Genomic DNA, 14,657 nt, shown 5'->3' on the forward strand with positions numbered 1-14,657 from the left:
GGTTGGTTTGGTCTCGGGTGGGTTTTTTTAAGTTAACCAAACCAACCCAAATATAGTCGGGTTTTCTTTTCCAATACCAAACCAAGTCAAACCAAACCACTAGTCGGGTTTTTTTTCCGATTTGACTCAATTTATGGTTTGGTTCGGTTTTATACACCCTACTTACATTCATTGCATAATTTTTAAGAATAAATTGTTTGTTTACAAAAATACCATCCACCTTATTTAGTTCTTTTTTTTATTGACATATTCTTTGCAAGCTTTAGTTGATCATTCTTAAAAATAAAATTTTCATCTTATTTAGCTTAAATATTTTTTTATGTGCATTTCCATGATTGTGTCGTGTGTTTTTAAAATTAAACTTTCATCTTATTTAACTTAAAGGGATATGGTACAAGTACCCCGTAGACTATGACCAAAATCTTAGAGACATTTTAACTAAATTAAGATCCTATTACCCCTGAACCCATTTTTTTTTGTAATTTTGTACACCTTTTTGGCTTACATGACATCCAAATATCTCTCACGTGTCTCAACTGCGTGGAGTCACGGAATGTGCCACGTAAGCCTAAAGGTGTATAAAATTACAAAAAAATGAGTTCAAGGGTAATAGGACTTTAGTTTAGATAAAGTGACTCTGGAACTTCGGTCATAGTCTAGGGGTATTTGTGTCTTATCCCTAACTTATAACTAAAACTTCCATCTTATTTAGCTCAAAAATAAAACTTTCACCTTATTTAATTTAAAAACAAAACTTCCTTNTTCCAATGTGTAGAAAATGTAGAAGTAGATGAAGTTACTTTAGTTCATCTTTTTGATGGGCCTCAATATACAATTTCTATAGCTTTTAGTCCAACTCTTTAGTGCAATGTTGGTCCTCCAAACTCCCATTTCTAAATAGGAGTAATATATATATATATGAACCCATAACTTTAAAAACGTAATGAGGTTAACAATGCTAAATATCTTAAAAATTGAAGCCTCCTGGTTATACATGACACATGTGACTATAAAAGTAGATATTACAAGCTCATATAATGTCAATTAGCAAGGTATAGTGCTCAATAGAAAGCTGATATCTATATACATCCATGGTAGATATACAATTGCAATAGAAGACAAATCAATGAAAGGTTAATCTTTGTTCAAATGAAAGAGCTACTACATGCTAAGAAACAATATTTGAGGGTTAGAATTAAATTGCACAAAACCACTCGGTAATTATTTCCGTCAGTCCTAGCCTTGGTGGGTAGAGTTACCTGTTGTTGTTGCTAGCAGCATCTACTCTTTCCAAGACCTGAACCTTTGTGCATCTCAAGAACCTAAAATTAATATAGCATCTTCCCCTGCAAAACCACATATTACATTTTAACAACAAAGTAGGTACAAAAGGTGGAAAACAAGTAATATGAAGCACTTGGAAAAGCATTATCATTTTTTCTTAGAGCGGTGGTGTCTGGGCAAGCATGCACACCTCGACTATTCTATGAACCACCGAGAATTCTTAGTTTTTCATCTTTACTATGAAAAGATGAGGTGTAGTGGGGTAGGGGGAGAGGGAGAGAACTTGTGAAGAAGAGCATACATTACTCTTCTTTAGCATGTCTTCTGGTGTTACAATTGTCGCGATCGGAATCAAAGCCCAAGCACTTGAGAAATGCTTGTTTGGCTAGTCCAAAGTAATTGCAAGGGTGCTCTGTACGTACACAAAACTTAAAAATGGTTGCGTCCTTTTCTGCAGATCCTTCTCTTACTTGAGATTCATCTGCTGCCCTGATTTCACGGCTAGTGCTAGCTTCATTTTCCCCTTTAGTATGTTGGTTTAGGTTCCGATGCTGAAAATACTAAATGTTCAGAAAAAAGCTCTTCAAATTCAACAAAAGGAAATAATCACAATTGCATGTTACATCAAGTTAACAACTTTCACAGATTATAAGTACTGTGAAACACTACGTTGCAGATACATTTAAGTAACTAGAGTAAATACAATTAGTTAGTTAGAACATTATTCCAGCTAAAAACTAAGATTTTTCAGCCAAAATACCATCTGCTTTGCCTCTCATTGTAAGCAACAACAACAACATACCAGTATAATCCCATAAGTGAGTTCAGGAGAGGGTGATATGAACACAAACCTTATTCCTACCTTGTGAGAGTAGAGAGGTTGTTTCCGAAAGACCCTCGAGTCAAGAAAGGAATAAAAATTGGGCATGAAAAGGATATACAATAGTGGCAAAGCCATGTTGAAAATAATGGAGTAAAGAACACTAGCAACAACAAATAATACGATAACTGAAGCAAAGGAAACATGCAATAATAAATTTGAAGAATACGATAGTAGGAGAGTAATAATAACATAATAATACTGATAAGGAAAAACTAAATAGCGCTCGACTACATACTAACATTTTACCCTAATCCTCAACCTCCAGATCCTCCTACCCACCCAAAACCATATTGGCTCTCATTGTAAGCAAAGCATACAAATATATAATCTTGGAAAAAACAGCAATAACTACCGAGAAATAAATTGACCATGAATCTTTCTGTTTCTAGTTGAACAACAGTCAATCAGAGGACAATTTATTCACAGAAAACAGAAACCATAATTTTGGTACTTAAATTGCAAGTAGCTCAAATCACAAACAAATGAACACATTTATTAAGTATATGTATTAACTAGCTCATAGAAAACAAATATGGAGTGAAACTTATCAAGTAAAGAAAAATGGTGAATAGAATATAACTGCTTAGTAAAATATCTTAAACATTTTTTTGTCTATTTCTTGTACCACTCTCTTTAATATGTCCAATATAGGATAAATCTTTGTTGGTCCTAACAACCTATTGTAAAAAACAAGAAAGTGCCCTTTCCATACACAGTTATTTTTGGCCGTGTTACAGACAATATCTCAAAAGTCAAAACAAAGAAGTTTTATGAAAGAAAAGGTCTCAGAACGAAGAAAAAAAAAACTATAGTACAAAGGGTGCTTAGCAAATAAAATATTTCATCAAATATAAAAATAAAACAAAATGGACATGCTAACAAGCACCTCATAGAATATGTCTGTACATTTGGTAGCCAGCTAATGCAAGCAAAATTCAGTCTAGGTGATAAGAACATATGTCTTAATAGTATATCCATCTTGTTACTCTCCTTCTCAATCTCTCTATGTGCTCTCATTTTTTAAACAACCTTGGAAGCTGGCATGAGTTAAGACCAGTCATTTAGCTGGTTGGATACACCAAAATGAAGAATCACAATGAGGCAGTATTCAATGATATAATGGGTTGATCTTAATTAAACCAAAGACTTTCCATTATCATTCTTCTAACTACATTAAACACAAAGAATATTTGGCAAAATGGTAATTTTAAGACTTATGCTAGTTGCCTCTGTTGCTGTTTAATTTAAACTTCGAACACAAATTGTATCACAAAATCAAAATAGTCAGCAAAAGTAAGTTTATTATAGGTAAAAGTGGAAAACAATTGCCCAATCTATCTAAATAAAGAATGAAGGTTCAAACTTCGAAAGTATTTTATGCCATACTCAAGGGAAATGAAATGACTTCCAACAAAACTACAACTATCTACTTCATTTCAGCTTTTTTGATGGTGTTCAGGCCCAGCTTCCGCGCACATTGACTAATTCCACGAAATACATGGTACCTCCCACCAACAACAAATACCAAGTAACTTTGTCCATCAAGGCTAGGATAGCTGAAAAAAATCACTTAGCGGTCGTTTGGTGGGAGGTATTAGAAGAAATAGTCTATGTATTATGTATGGTATTATTTAATACTATGTTCGGTAGAATTTTTGGGCCTAAGTATAACTAATCCATGGATTAGTTATACACCCTACATGGTATTATAAGAAGTATTACTAATACCTTCCATATGGTGTATTAGTAATACATTGGATTTAATACCATGAAATTATCTATGTAAAGACAAAAATATCCCTCAAATCATTTTATTTATTTTCTTGATTTTATGTTTTATATTTGTACTAGTAAATTTATTTAAATAAAGTAGCTTACAAATTTTATTATTTAGAGAGAGTTGTTTGTTAATAAATAAATGCAATACATATCAATGCAATATTTAAAATGTGAGTTGTTTAACATTTACTAATCGAAAAGGCAAATATATCACCACATGACGTTTGTGATCTTAATTGAATATATTATTTGTTGATTTATATGTGATTTCTAATTATTTGTATTTTGAACAATTTATAAATTGCATACATATTAAAACTACAACTTACAATTTTTATGTGTAAATGTAAATGATTTATTCGATTTACTATTGTTTACCGTATTTTCGGTTTTAAAGTAGATGGTCTATCTATTCTAAATTGAAAATTAATGATTTTTAAGTGATTAATTTATTAAGATAACAATTGTTTACCCTCAAATAATTCAAGTGAGGAAATAGCAAACATGACAACAAAATTGTTGTTCTCCTAGCTAGTTAGAAGACCATAAAAAATAATATTGTCCGAAAATTATCTACCTTGACCGATTACATAAAATAGAAAATCTCATAATAATGCAAGGGTCTAATATGAGGTTAGAAGCAATGAACCAAACACTTGATAAAAAATATACCCTACATTACTAATCCCAGCACTACTAATCCCTGCGTTACGAATCCCCAACATTATTTATTTTTCTACCAAACGACCCCTTAGTGTTTTCGTCTCTGGGATAGCTGAGACCTCATGTTTTCAACACTATTCTATTTAATTTTGCTTTCAGTTAAATTGCTTACATCTACAACCTTTGGTTTTGGTAGAAAATATTAATACTACTATCAACCTTTGCAAAGTGAAAAGTGAAAGTTGAGAATTCAATGCTTTGGCTGGCGGCATAAGCAATATACTTCTCCTAACTTGACAAAGACTTGTTCTTTTCTTTGACAACAACCAACCCCACCGGCCACCACTCAAAAATAATTCATTTTTTTTCTGAAAGATTAATGGAGCATGAATTTTTTTTTTCCATTATCGAATAATTAAGGAAAAAAGAATTTGAAGATGTACACGTCTGGATTGACTCAAGAAAAAAAAAGCTGTTACTTCTCACAATTATTCAAAAGTATTTGTTATACTATTATAAGAATGTATCATTTCTATTATTATAATAATTATTATCTCATTTGACCTTTTTCCTTGTCAATTGGCCCACACTCAAAATAACAAGCATTTTCCAATGCACAATTAACAATAGTATATGTTTCATCTCTGCAATTGAAATTGGGCATCAAAGAACAGTTAATTAAAAGGGTAAAAATACTATGTACTAAGTAGGCGGTTTCATCTGGCGATTAGAACATAGAATTTCAGACTTATATGCAAAAAATAAAAAAATCCAATGTTTACCCCAAAATCAACTCAGAAACAAATCAAACAAAAGTTCTCATTTCCACTTTAATCACAAACAAAAAGAGAAATCACAAAAATTAGAGAAAAAAAATGAACTTTTTCAAACCTGAAGGATTCTAATAGAATTAGATGGCAAGTTGACATGCGAAGAAGAACCAACAGGACCTTGAGAAGTAGAGTTGTTTGAAAGATCCAAAACACTAAACCCAAAGAAAAGAAGCAACACAAGAAGAATCATCACCACAAACTGAATCCAAATCAACCATGGAATTTTAAAGCTTTCAATTATCAGTTCATCCCCAAATTCATACATTTTTTCTTCAGAAAAGAAAAATAAAACTGTCAATTCTTATTTTCTTCCAAATGGGTTTGTGGGGTTTTCAAGAAAAGGGCTGAGTGTGAGAAGAATTTATTTTTTCAAGAATATTCAAAAGAGTGTTACAACTCTAGGAAGACGCAACTCTTTGGAACTATTTGGTTTGTTTTACAGAAATTCAAAAGGGTATTTTGGTCATTAATCTGTTCACAAATGGGGGAAAAGTGCTTCGTAGGTTCTCCTATCAAAACAAGAAAAAGCGGATAAAGTGGGTGTTGGGCGGTAGGGTACCTTTATTTAACCCATCATAATTGTGATTGTGAAATCTGATTTTATGGAAAAAGATATTTCTCAATTTTAATGTCACTTATTCTTAAAAAATATATATTTTCATTTTTACTCATCACTTTTGATTTATTAAGAAAATATAATAATTTGTTTTTCATATTTTATTCTCAACATTAAATACTTATTTTTCAAGACCTTATTTAATAGGAAATATTTTGGTAAAATACCTATATTATTATTTATTTTCTTAACAGGTGTGTTAAAAATCGTGACAAATAAAAATAAATAGAGAAAGTATTAATTATAAGGGCATTTTTAGATAAATTATTAATGATAGAAGTATATTTAGATCAATTATTAATTGGTAATGTTTTTGTTTAATTTCAAGTAATTTAAAGATATATCATTTTCGTGAAATATATATAATCTACACCGATAAACAAGGTGATGAAGTATTAAGAATAGCAAAAGGAGAAATTGACATATATGTATATATATATATATATATATATATATATATATTATAACTCTTAAATTTAATTGATATTTTAGTTAAGGAAATATTATTAGTAAATAAAAGTTCTTAAAAAATTGGCATTTAGTAGTTATATCATATATGTGTTTTTCTGCATAAAAATAGGGAATGAAATTTCTATTCACACTTATCTCTCTTTTTTACATTATTTTTCTTTAAAATATAAAAGATTTAGTATCATCTCTCTTTTCTAACTTTCAATTATTTCTTCTTAGAACAAGAATTTTTTTTATTTAGAATCATCTCGCTCCGTAAAATTAGCAAAAATATTTAATTATGACTATTATTCTTTTAAATGATATTATTACGATTTACGAATCTACCATCTATAAATTATTATTTTCAATTGTTTGTTAGAAGTCATGATAAGAAACTCAATCCATATTTATATTAAATGTAGACTATAATATACATCTGTTTGGTTTATACATAATCAGAGCTTACGCCCCCAGATTTTTATCAAGAATAAATTGAGTATTAAATTTTTTATAGGAAAAAAATGATTATTTATGATAAAAAGTATAAAAAAATTTAATATTTTATTTTATCTACTTTAACGCATTTTGTACTTTAAAAAAAGGGCAAATTACAGAAATCACATACTTTTAAGGCAAAATTAAAATCTATCCCTTAAAAGTTTATAATTACAGAAATCTCTCAAACGGATACAATAATATAAGCGTTGATACATTAATCTGATGTGCGAAATACATTAATCGNTACAATCTATCACTTAAAAGTTTAATCTTACAGAAATCCCTCAAATGGATACAATAATATAAATGTTGATACATTATTCTAATGTGCGAGATACATTAATCGTTAAGTAAGATACATTACATTTTATACATGATACACTAATCTGATGCGCGAGATACAATAATATAAGCGCTGATACATTAATCTGATGCGCGAGATACACTAATTTGATGCGCGAAAATGAGGAATTACAATCTATCCCTTAAAAGTTTATAATTACAGAAATCCCTCAAACGGATACAATAATATAAACGTTGATACATTATTCTAATGCGCGAGATACATTAATCGTTAAGTAAGATACATTACATTTTATACATGATACACTAATCTGATGTACATTTTATACATGATACACTAATCTGATGCGCGAGATACAATAATATAAGCGCTGATACATTAATCTGATGCGCGAGATACACTAATTTGATGCGCGAAAATGAGGGATTTTGGAGATTTGTAAAACTTATAGGAGATAATGGTAATAAGTAAACTAAAAAGTGGGATTTCTATCATTTTTCCTTAAAAATATGAATCAATAGTAAAAAGTGTTGAACAAAGTAAATTCAATTTTTTTACTTCTTTTAAATTTTAATTTCAAGCATTATAACAAACATATTAAAGTGGGGTATACCAAGTCATCAATTTTTTAAATCGGATTCTATGGTTCTAATTCTTATCTTTTTAAAAAAATTGTCAACTTATTACTTATAGAATTGTGTTAACAAATCATATAATAATTGTCTCACTGAAAGGATATTTCTCAATGTTGAGTTGATAAAATCTTACCTAAAACTAATAACTGAAAAAACAATGTTAAATACTAATAGTTTTCATCTAAGTAGTGTAATAAAAATAATTTTTGAATAAATACGTATACGAAGTTTGTTTATGTTTTAGGACTCGAATTGAAATATCGCTTTAAGCCCTCAATCACATTGTGTGTGTGCGTGCGTGCGTGTGTGTGACATAAATATATTTGGCAGTTATTAATGTGTATAGATATATTACCTCCTGATAAAATATATTGATACATATAATCAGATTAGTATGCATACTGTCATCTACATCTACATAACACTTACAATGTATGCATTCAATTTAAAGACCTATACATTAAATTGTTATAGAGTTTTGTCTCAATGTATACAAATTCATGTTTAATATTAAATAAGATTCAAATATTTCTTCGACTTGAATACTAAAGTAAGTTTACATGTGTTGAAATCGATGTTGTAGGTGAAAATATTTCAAATCAAAATTATTATTCATACTCATAAATGTCGATTTTTAAACTCAACATCGTTTTTCAGTTCATCATTTTCTCAAAAGATTTGATATTGTCGTTGCAATCTTCACCACTCTATACATATTTTCTCTTTTTAGAATGAAATTTTTGTCACTTTCTACATGTTTTTCTCTTTGAAATACAATGTACTAGAAAGTATAAATTTGTAAAAGTCCTTGTATTCAATGACAAGATAAGAAACGTAGTAACCTTAAAAAAAAAAAAAATCACAAATAATCAATATAAATTTATTTCGAGGGTGATTTGATGAGGAGTTACTTAATGTGAAGAGTTATTGTTGTAATTGATCTCTAATAAAGATATTTAAGGAAAGAAGATAAAAATATTAAAGGGCGAAAAAAGGGAAGAAAGTTGGGGAGTTGAAAAAATCAGTTGAAAAGTTTCACTTTTTAAGGAACAAAATGTGGTTATCAAGTGACAAAATAAATTTAAAAACAAATTACCCAAAAAAAACAATAAAAGAGGGCTATTTGTTGCCTATTTAGTCTATATAGATTGTCATGTTGTGCCAATTTTCTAGTAAGTATCCCTATGAAAATTTTACACAAATTTCATAGGGTTAATAGCTAAGTACATCATATCACTATTCCTTTTGAAATTACAAAAATCTCTTAAATTTGGTGGAATTCGGATACTTTTCAGAATATCTTGATATATCGCGTTCCAATTTTAGGTACATCGCGTTTGGTTATGGATACATCACTCAACGTCTTGATACATCACTCAATGTCCCAATACATCACATACATCTCGATACATAGCACAAAGTGATGTATCCGACCAATACATCGCGTAAAGTGATGTATCCGAGAATTGGGGAGAGAATGTTAGAGAATATAGTAAAATGTCCCAATACATCACTCAATGTCCCGATACATCACTCAATGTCCCAATACATCACTCAATGTCTCGATACATAGCATAAAGTGACGTATCCGACCGATACATCGCGTAATGTGATGTATCCGAGAATTGGGGAGAGTAGAATTTTTTCAAATGATAGAAAATTTTAGAGAATATAGTAAAATGTCCCAATACATCACTCAATGTCCCGATACATCGCATGCATCTCGATACATAGCATAAAGTGATGTATCCGATCGATACATCGCGTAAAGTGATGTATCCGAGAATTGGGGAGAGTATAATTTTTTCAAATGGTAGAAAATTTTAAAGAATATAGTAAAATAAGTCATGTATTTAGGTAATTTTTCCTATCCCTATATTAAGGGTGTCTAGTGGGCCAGAGTTTACCATACTAGTCGATTATGATTTGTGAGGTGAGTTGGTCAAGCTCAAAATGACCCTAAAATGGATTGATCTTTGATATTTTATATTCAAAAGAAGAATCTTATAAAAATGATTTAGTTTCAATAGAATGGTCTTGATTTTTGGTCCTGCTTATTCTCTTAAGGCAGGCAGACGTTCAAAACATTTCAACAATATGGTGAACCAACACAATTGACTAAAAGTTCTGCTTATAGCCAAAAGTTAAAATTTAGATATGTTATTCATAATAGATAAGTTCTAACTTCATAAAACGTAAGTTATATAGTACTCCATAACTTAGACTTAATGAAGCGATATGTAAGCTATATAATGCCCGTGAGGCAGAAGTTATTTTCTTAAAACCTGTGAGCTATATTTTGTCTATAAGATAAAAGTTATAAAGTAACCATAAATTAATGGAAAAATTACTTAATTACACAACACTTCTTTATCTATTCTCAATATTTTCCTACTCTTTTACTAAAATACAAAAATCCCTTATTTTCCCCCAATTCAACTTAACCGGATACTTTATTAGTTTAAGTATCCGCCCGTTATTAATTAAAGTATCCGTGCTGCTATATTATGCATCCGCTCGTTAATTAAGTATCCGTGCAGCTCACAACTTAATAATTTAAGTATCCGCCCGTTATTAATTAAAGTATCCGCGCTGCTATATTATGCATCCGCTCGTTAATTAAGTATCCGTGCTGCTAACAACTTAATAATTTAAGTATCCGCCCGTTATTAATTAAAGTATCCGCGCTGCTATATTAAGTATCCACACTGCTATATTATGTATCCGAAAAACACTAAAAAAAGGAATTTTTGGTAATTAATGAAAGAGTAGGGAAATGAAGTAATTTCTTTCTTATGTATCTCATTTGCCTAATTTTTACTAAATTAATTAGTGAAATAGTTTCAATTATTATCCATCAAGCGTAAGTTAGTTTTTGTGAAGCCCGTAAGCTATATTTTCCCTCTAAGGCAATAGAGTGTAAGTTGTCGGCCCATAAGATATAAATTTGTTATTTTACTCTCCGAACAATTTTTTCAAGTTATAGTCATTTAAAAAAATATTTCATAATTTTGATGAAACTATAAATTATATAATTACTAAGAAAATTAAAAAAGTTATACTTAATTATTTCTAAGTAAGAAAAATTGATATTTGAATCAGGGGATTCATATAGATCAAATTGAGGATTTCGTAATTAATTATGGGAAAATAATTATGTTTGTAAATTGAAAAAAAAATTATAGCTTGAAACGAATACAAGAAAATGATGCTTGAAGTTTAAATCCANTAGTCATTTAAAAAAATATATCATAATTTTGATGAAACTATAAATTATATAATTACTAAGAAAATTAAAAAAAGTTATACTTAATTATTTCTAAGTAAGAAAAATTGAGATTTGAATCAGGGGATTCATATAGATCAAATTGAGGATTTCGTAATTAATTATGGGAAAATAATTATGTTTGTAAATTGAAAAAAAAATTGTAGCTTGAAACGAATACAAGAAAATGATGCTTGAAGTTTAAATCCATTGTACCAAAATAAGGCTACAGAAAAACTTCTTTAGACGAGATTAACCCACAATGGTTTCAACAATCAAATAAGGAAAAAAAAATTCATAGACAAGACCAACTGAAATCAAACTTTTTTATCTTCTTTTTTCAGTGGTGATTTTATTATTTTCTTGATTTATGTGGATGATATATATTTAGTATCGTTTGCATAAATCTAGCATTATAGTCTCTAGAAATTGAGGTCAACAAAGAAAAATATGGGCACGAAAATTCACCAACATAAATTAAAGTAAAAGTTCTTCTTTTTATCCCAAGACATTGTATTAAGAAGGTCCTCAAGAGGTTCACATGACAAAAGCAAGCTGGTTAGTAATCCTCTTGCTAAGCACTTCAAATTGAGTATTAACTATTAGATTCCAAAAAGGAGAAGGATACTTAGTACTCCCTCCGTTCCATTTTATGTGATGTACTTTGACTTTGCACGGATTTTAAAAAAGGAAGATTTTTAAAATTTAGGGAAAATGCATAAGTACCCCCCTAGCCTATGCCCGAAATTCCAGAGACACACCTAACCTTTACTAAGGTCCTATTACCCCCCGAACTTATTTTATATGTAATATTCTACCCCCTTTCGGCCTACGTGGCACTATCCTTGAAAAATTTGTCAACATGCGCTGGGCCCACAAGATAGTGCCACGTAGGCCAAAAAGGGGTAGAATATTACATATAAAATAAGTTCGGGGGGTAATAAGACCTTAGTAAAGGTTAGATGTGTCTCTGGAATTTCGGGCATAGGCTGGGGGGGTACTTATGCATTTTCCCTAAAATTTATGATAAAATTAATGAAAGATCCTTGAAAGGAAGTGGCGGATGCACAAATACTAGTGTATGGAGTCTAGGTCTAGGATTAGTTAGTAAGTTGTTCGAGGACGAACAAAGTTCTAAGTGTGGGGTAGTGATCTTGGACGTATTTGTATGCCTAAGAACCAAATAACACCCGCATTTTAGCCAAATTCGAAATCATTTTCAATTAATTGTTAGTAGTGTCGAGTCATTTGAATTCATTTGTACTAACCAACATGATTAGTTGTGTAGGTGAGCGCAAATGAAGGAATGAGCAGTAAAACAAGCATTGGGAAGCATGAAAGGATCCAAGTAAATGAGCAACAAGAAAGAAGAATAAAAAAAATGAAGATAAGGAAGATACGTATCCTCTCCGCATCGCGGAGAGGAATTTTATTCTTGGTCGCGAATTTGAAGTTGAGATAGAACGGTCGTATTGTGCTCGCGTCGCGGAGAAGAGAAGATTTCCACAAGTTGAATTTTAAAAGCAGCTCCGCGTCGCGCCTTGAAGTGTCAGTTTTGATCGTTTCGACTTAATTATAAATAGACTCATATTTTATTTTAGGGAAAAAGGACGAATTTACCCCCGAACTTTGATAAATGGTACGTCTATGCCCTCCGTGATACTTTGGGTCCATCTCAGCCCCTGCCGTCCAATTATCGGTACACACATGCCCCTCTCACTAACGGCCCCCTCATCCTATACACGTGTCTTAATCCTAATCAACTACCCGTTTGATCATTATTTTTAACCCATAAATTAACAACCCGCCCCATAAAACCATACCCACCCGATTCCCTCTAAAATATTCAATTAAAAGATCGTTCCTATCTCACAATTCCTCCTACTGTAATTTGTTTAGTCCATGGAAGAATTCTCTTCACTTCATCATCACCATCTTTCATTTTTTCCGTTACTTCGTTTTCAATCTCCATTAATTCTACACCAACTCTACTCATTTCTCCCTGTCAATTTTCAATTCAATCACTACAAAATCAAAAACACAAAAAATTTGAGAGTTGAAAAATGAGAATTGAGTGGAATAATTCAAATTTTGGAGGTAGAGATAGCTGAGATTTCTTCGCCGAATGTGGACTCTCTACCTCATCCTCGCCGAAACCAAATCCAGGACAGAATTCCGGCAACGCCGGAATGTTCAAGTCAAAATCACGGTGGCTGATTGTAGGCCCCACGCCCTCCGACGTCGTAACTCCGACACTAGCGCTAACACTACTATTAGCGTTACCGCCGTCGTAGTGACACCCTTTGTGTCCTCCCAAAGTTTGTCCAGTAGGAAAACACTTGTGGCAAATCGAACACTCGTGAGTCTTCCACTGTCGTTACCGTTACCGGAGCTAGTAGTTCCGGTAGTATTAGTAGTAGTAGGGGTAGTCGACTGATCATCTCCTCCGCCACCACCGGCGACGAGTTTCCGATGACTAGCTTTATGTCCTTCTAAAGCTTGATAAGATCCAAATCCCTTACCATAAACCGAACACTTATACAACATCTTCTCCTCCATCTTCTCCGACGGCGCGTGGATTTTCATCACTGTCACCGGCGATAGTAGAGATCATACCTGATTAACAGAGTCATTGCTCTGTGCAAGCATAATCAAACAAAGCGCCAAATATCCCTCTTCAGTCGGCTGGCGATCCATACTCCGTGGCCTCTTAGATCTCTTCCCTTTAGTCCAATTCTTATGGTACCGAAGCTGCTACTGACCTTTGCTCTCAAATTGAAACGTCTGCGGATTTGAAGTATCAGTTGGAGAATTCAAAGCTTCAAGGGCCATCTCAATATCAATTTGATTGAATTATTCGTTCATAATGAGACCCAGAAGATTTGGGTCTTTTAATTGACTTAGGATATTTTAGAGGGAATCGGGTGGGTATGGGTTTATGGGGCGGGTTGTTAGTTTATGGGTTAAAAATAATGGTCAAATGGGTAGTTGATTAGGATTAGGACACATGTACAGGATGAGGGGGCCGTTAGTGAGAGGGGCATATGTGTACCGATAATTGGACGACAGGGGCTGAGATGGACCCAAAGTATAACGGAGGGCATTAACGTACCATTTATCAAAGTTTGGGGGTAAATTCGTCCTTTTTCCCTTTATTTTATTAATTATTTTTTTTCAGGGTTTTGAAGAACGACGATTTTGGGAGCTTTCTCATCTGTTCCTAGGATTCAATTCTAATCTCTTTTACTTTCGATCTCTTTATGTTATTTACACATTGCATAATCGAGATTTGTGATATGAGTAGCTAATTTCCCTAGTTCTAGGGTTGTGGCTACTGGATGATTGTATTCTATTGAAGTTTTATGGATTGAAATTTAATTATCATATGAATCATTCTTATGTTCTTGTTTTTCGTATTTCGTGCTTGATCACCACTGAAATAAA

The 14,657-nt window shown here is 31.7% G+C and overlaps 1 protein-coding gene and 1 pseudogene across 2 annotated transcripts; both read right to left on the reverse strand.

Annotated features, from left to right (window-relative positions):
* Positions 1-1,271: 1,271 nt before the first annotated feature.
* Positions 1,272-5,930, reverse strand: LOC125851452 (uncharacterized). 2 transcript variants are annotated; one of them, XM_049531245.1, is made up of 3 exons: positions 5,501-5,930; positions 1,586-1,835; positions 1,272-1,346 (listed from the first exon to the last, which is right to left on the reverse strand). In XM_049531245.1, exons 1-2 carry the CDS (start codon positions 5,705-5,707, stop codon positions 1,587-1,589), a joined length of 456 nt encoding a protein of 151 aa, XP_049387202.1. In that variant the 5' UTR covers positions 5,708-5,930; the 3' UTR covers positions 1,272-1,346; position 1,586. The 2 variants fall into 2 exon arrangements, with proteins under 2 accessions (XP_049387202.1, XP_049387204.1); XM_049531247.1 differs by having other exon boundaries at positions 1,277-1,346; positions 1,707-1,835.
* A 7,147-nt stretch (positions 5,931-13,077) lies between these two features.
* Positions 13,078-14,045, reverse strand: LOC125851450 (zinc finger protein ZAT10-like; annotated as a pseudogene).
* Positions 14,046-14,657: the final 612 nt, after the last annotated feature.

This window comes from Solanum stenotomum, unplaced genomic scaffold (assembly GCF_019186545.1).
Source record: "Solanum stenotomum isolate F172 unplaced genomic scaffold, ASM1918654v1 scaffold25951, whole genome shotgun sequence".
Taxonomy (NCBI): domain Eukaryota; kingdom Viridiplantae; phylum Streptophyta; class Magnoliopsida; order Solanales; family Solanaceae; genus Solanum; species Solanum stenotomum.

What these genes read in the sequence shown, in the direction of transcription:
- LOC125851452 (XM_049531245.1), bottom strand. Translation starts at nt 5,707, where the DNA reads ATGTATGAATTTGGGGATGAACTGATAATTGAAAGCTTTAAAATTCCA. An exon ending in ATTCTATTAGAATCCTTCAG is followed by an intron (nt 1,836 to 5,500) that starts GTTTGAAAAAGT and finishes TAGTATTTTCAG; the next exon opens with CATCGGAACCTAAACCAACA.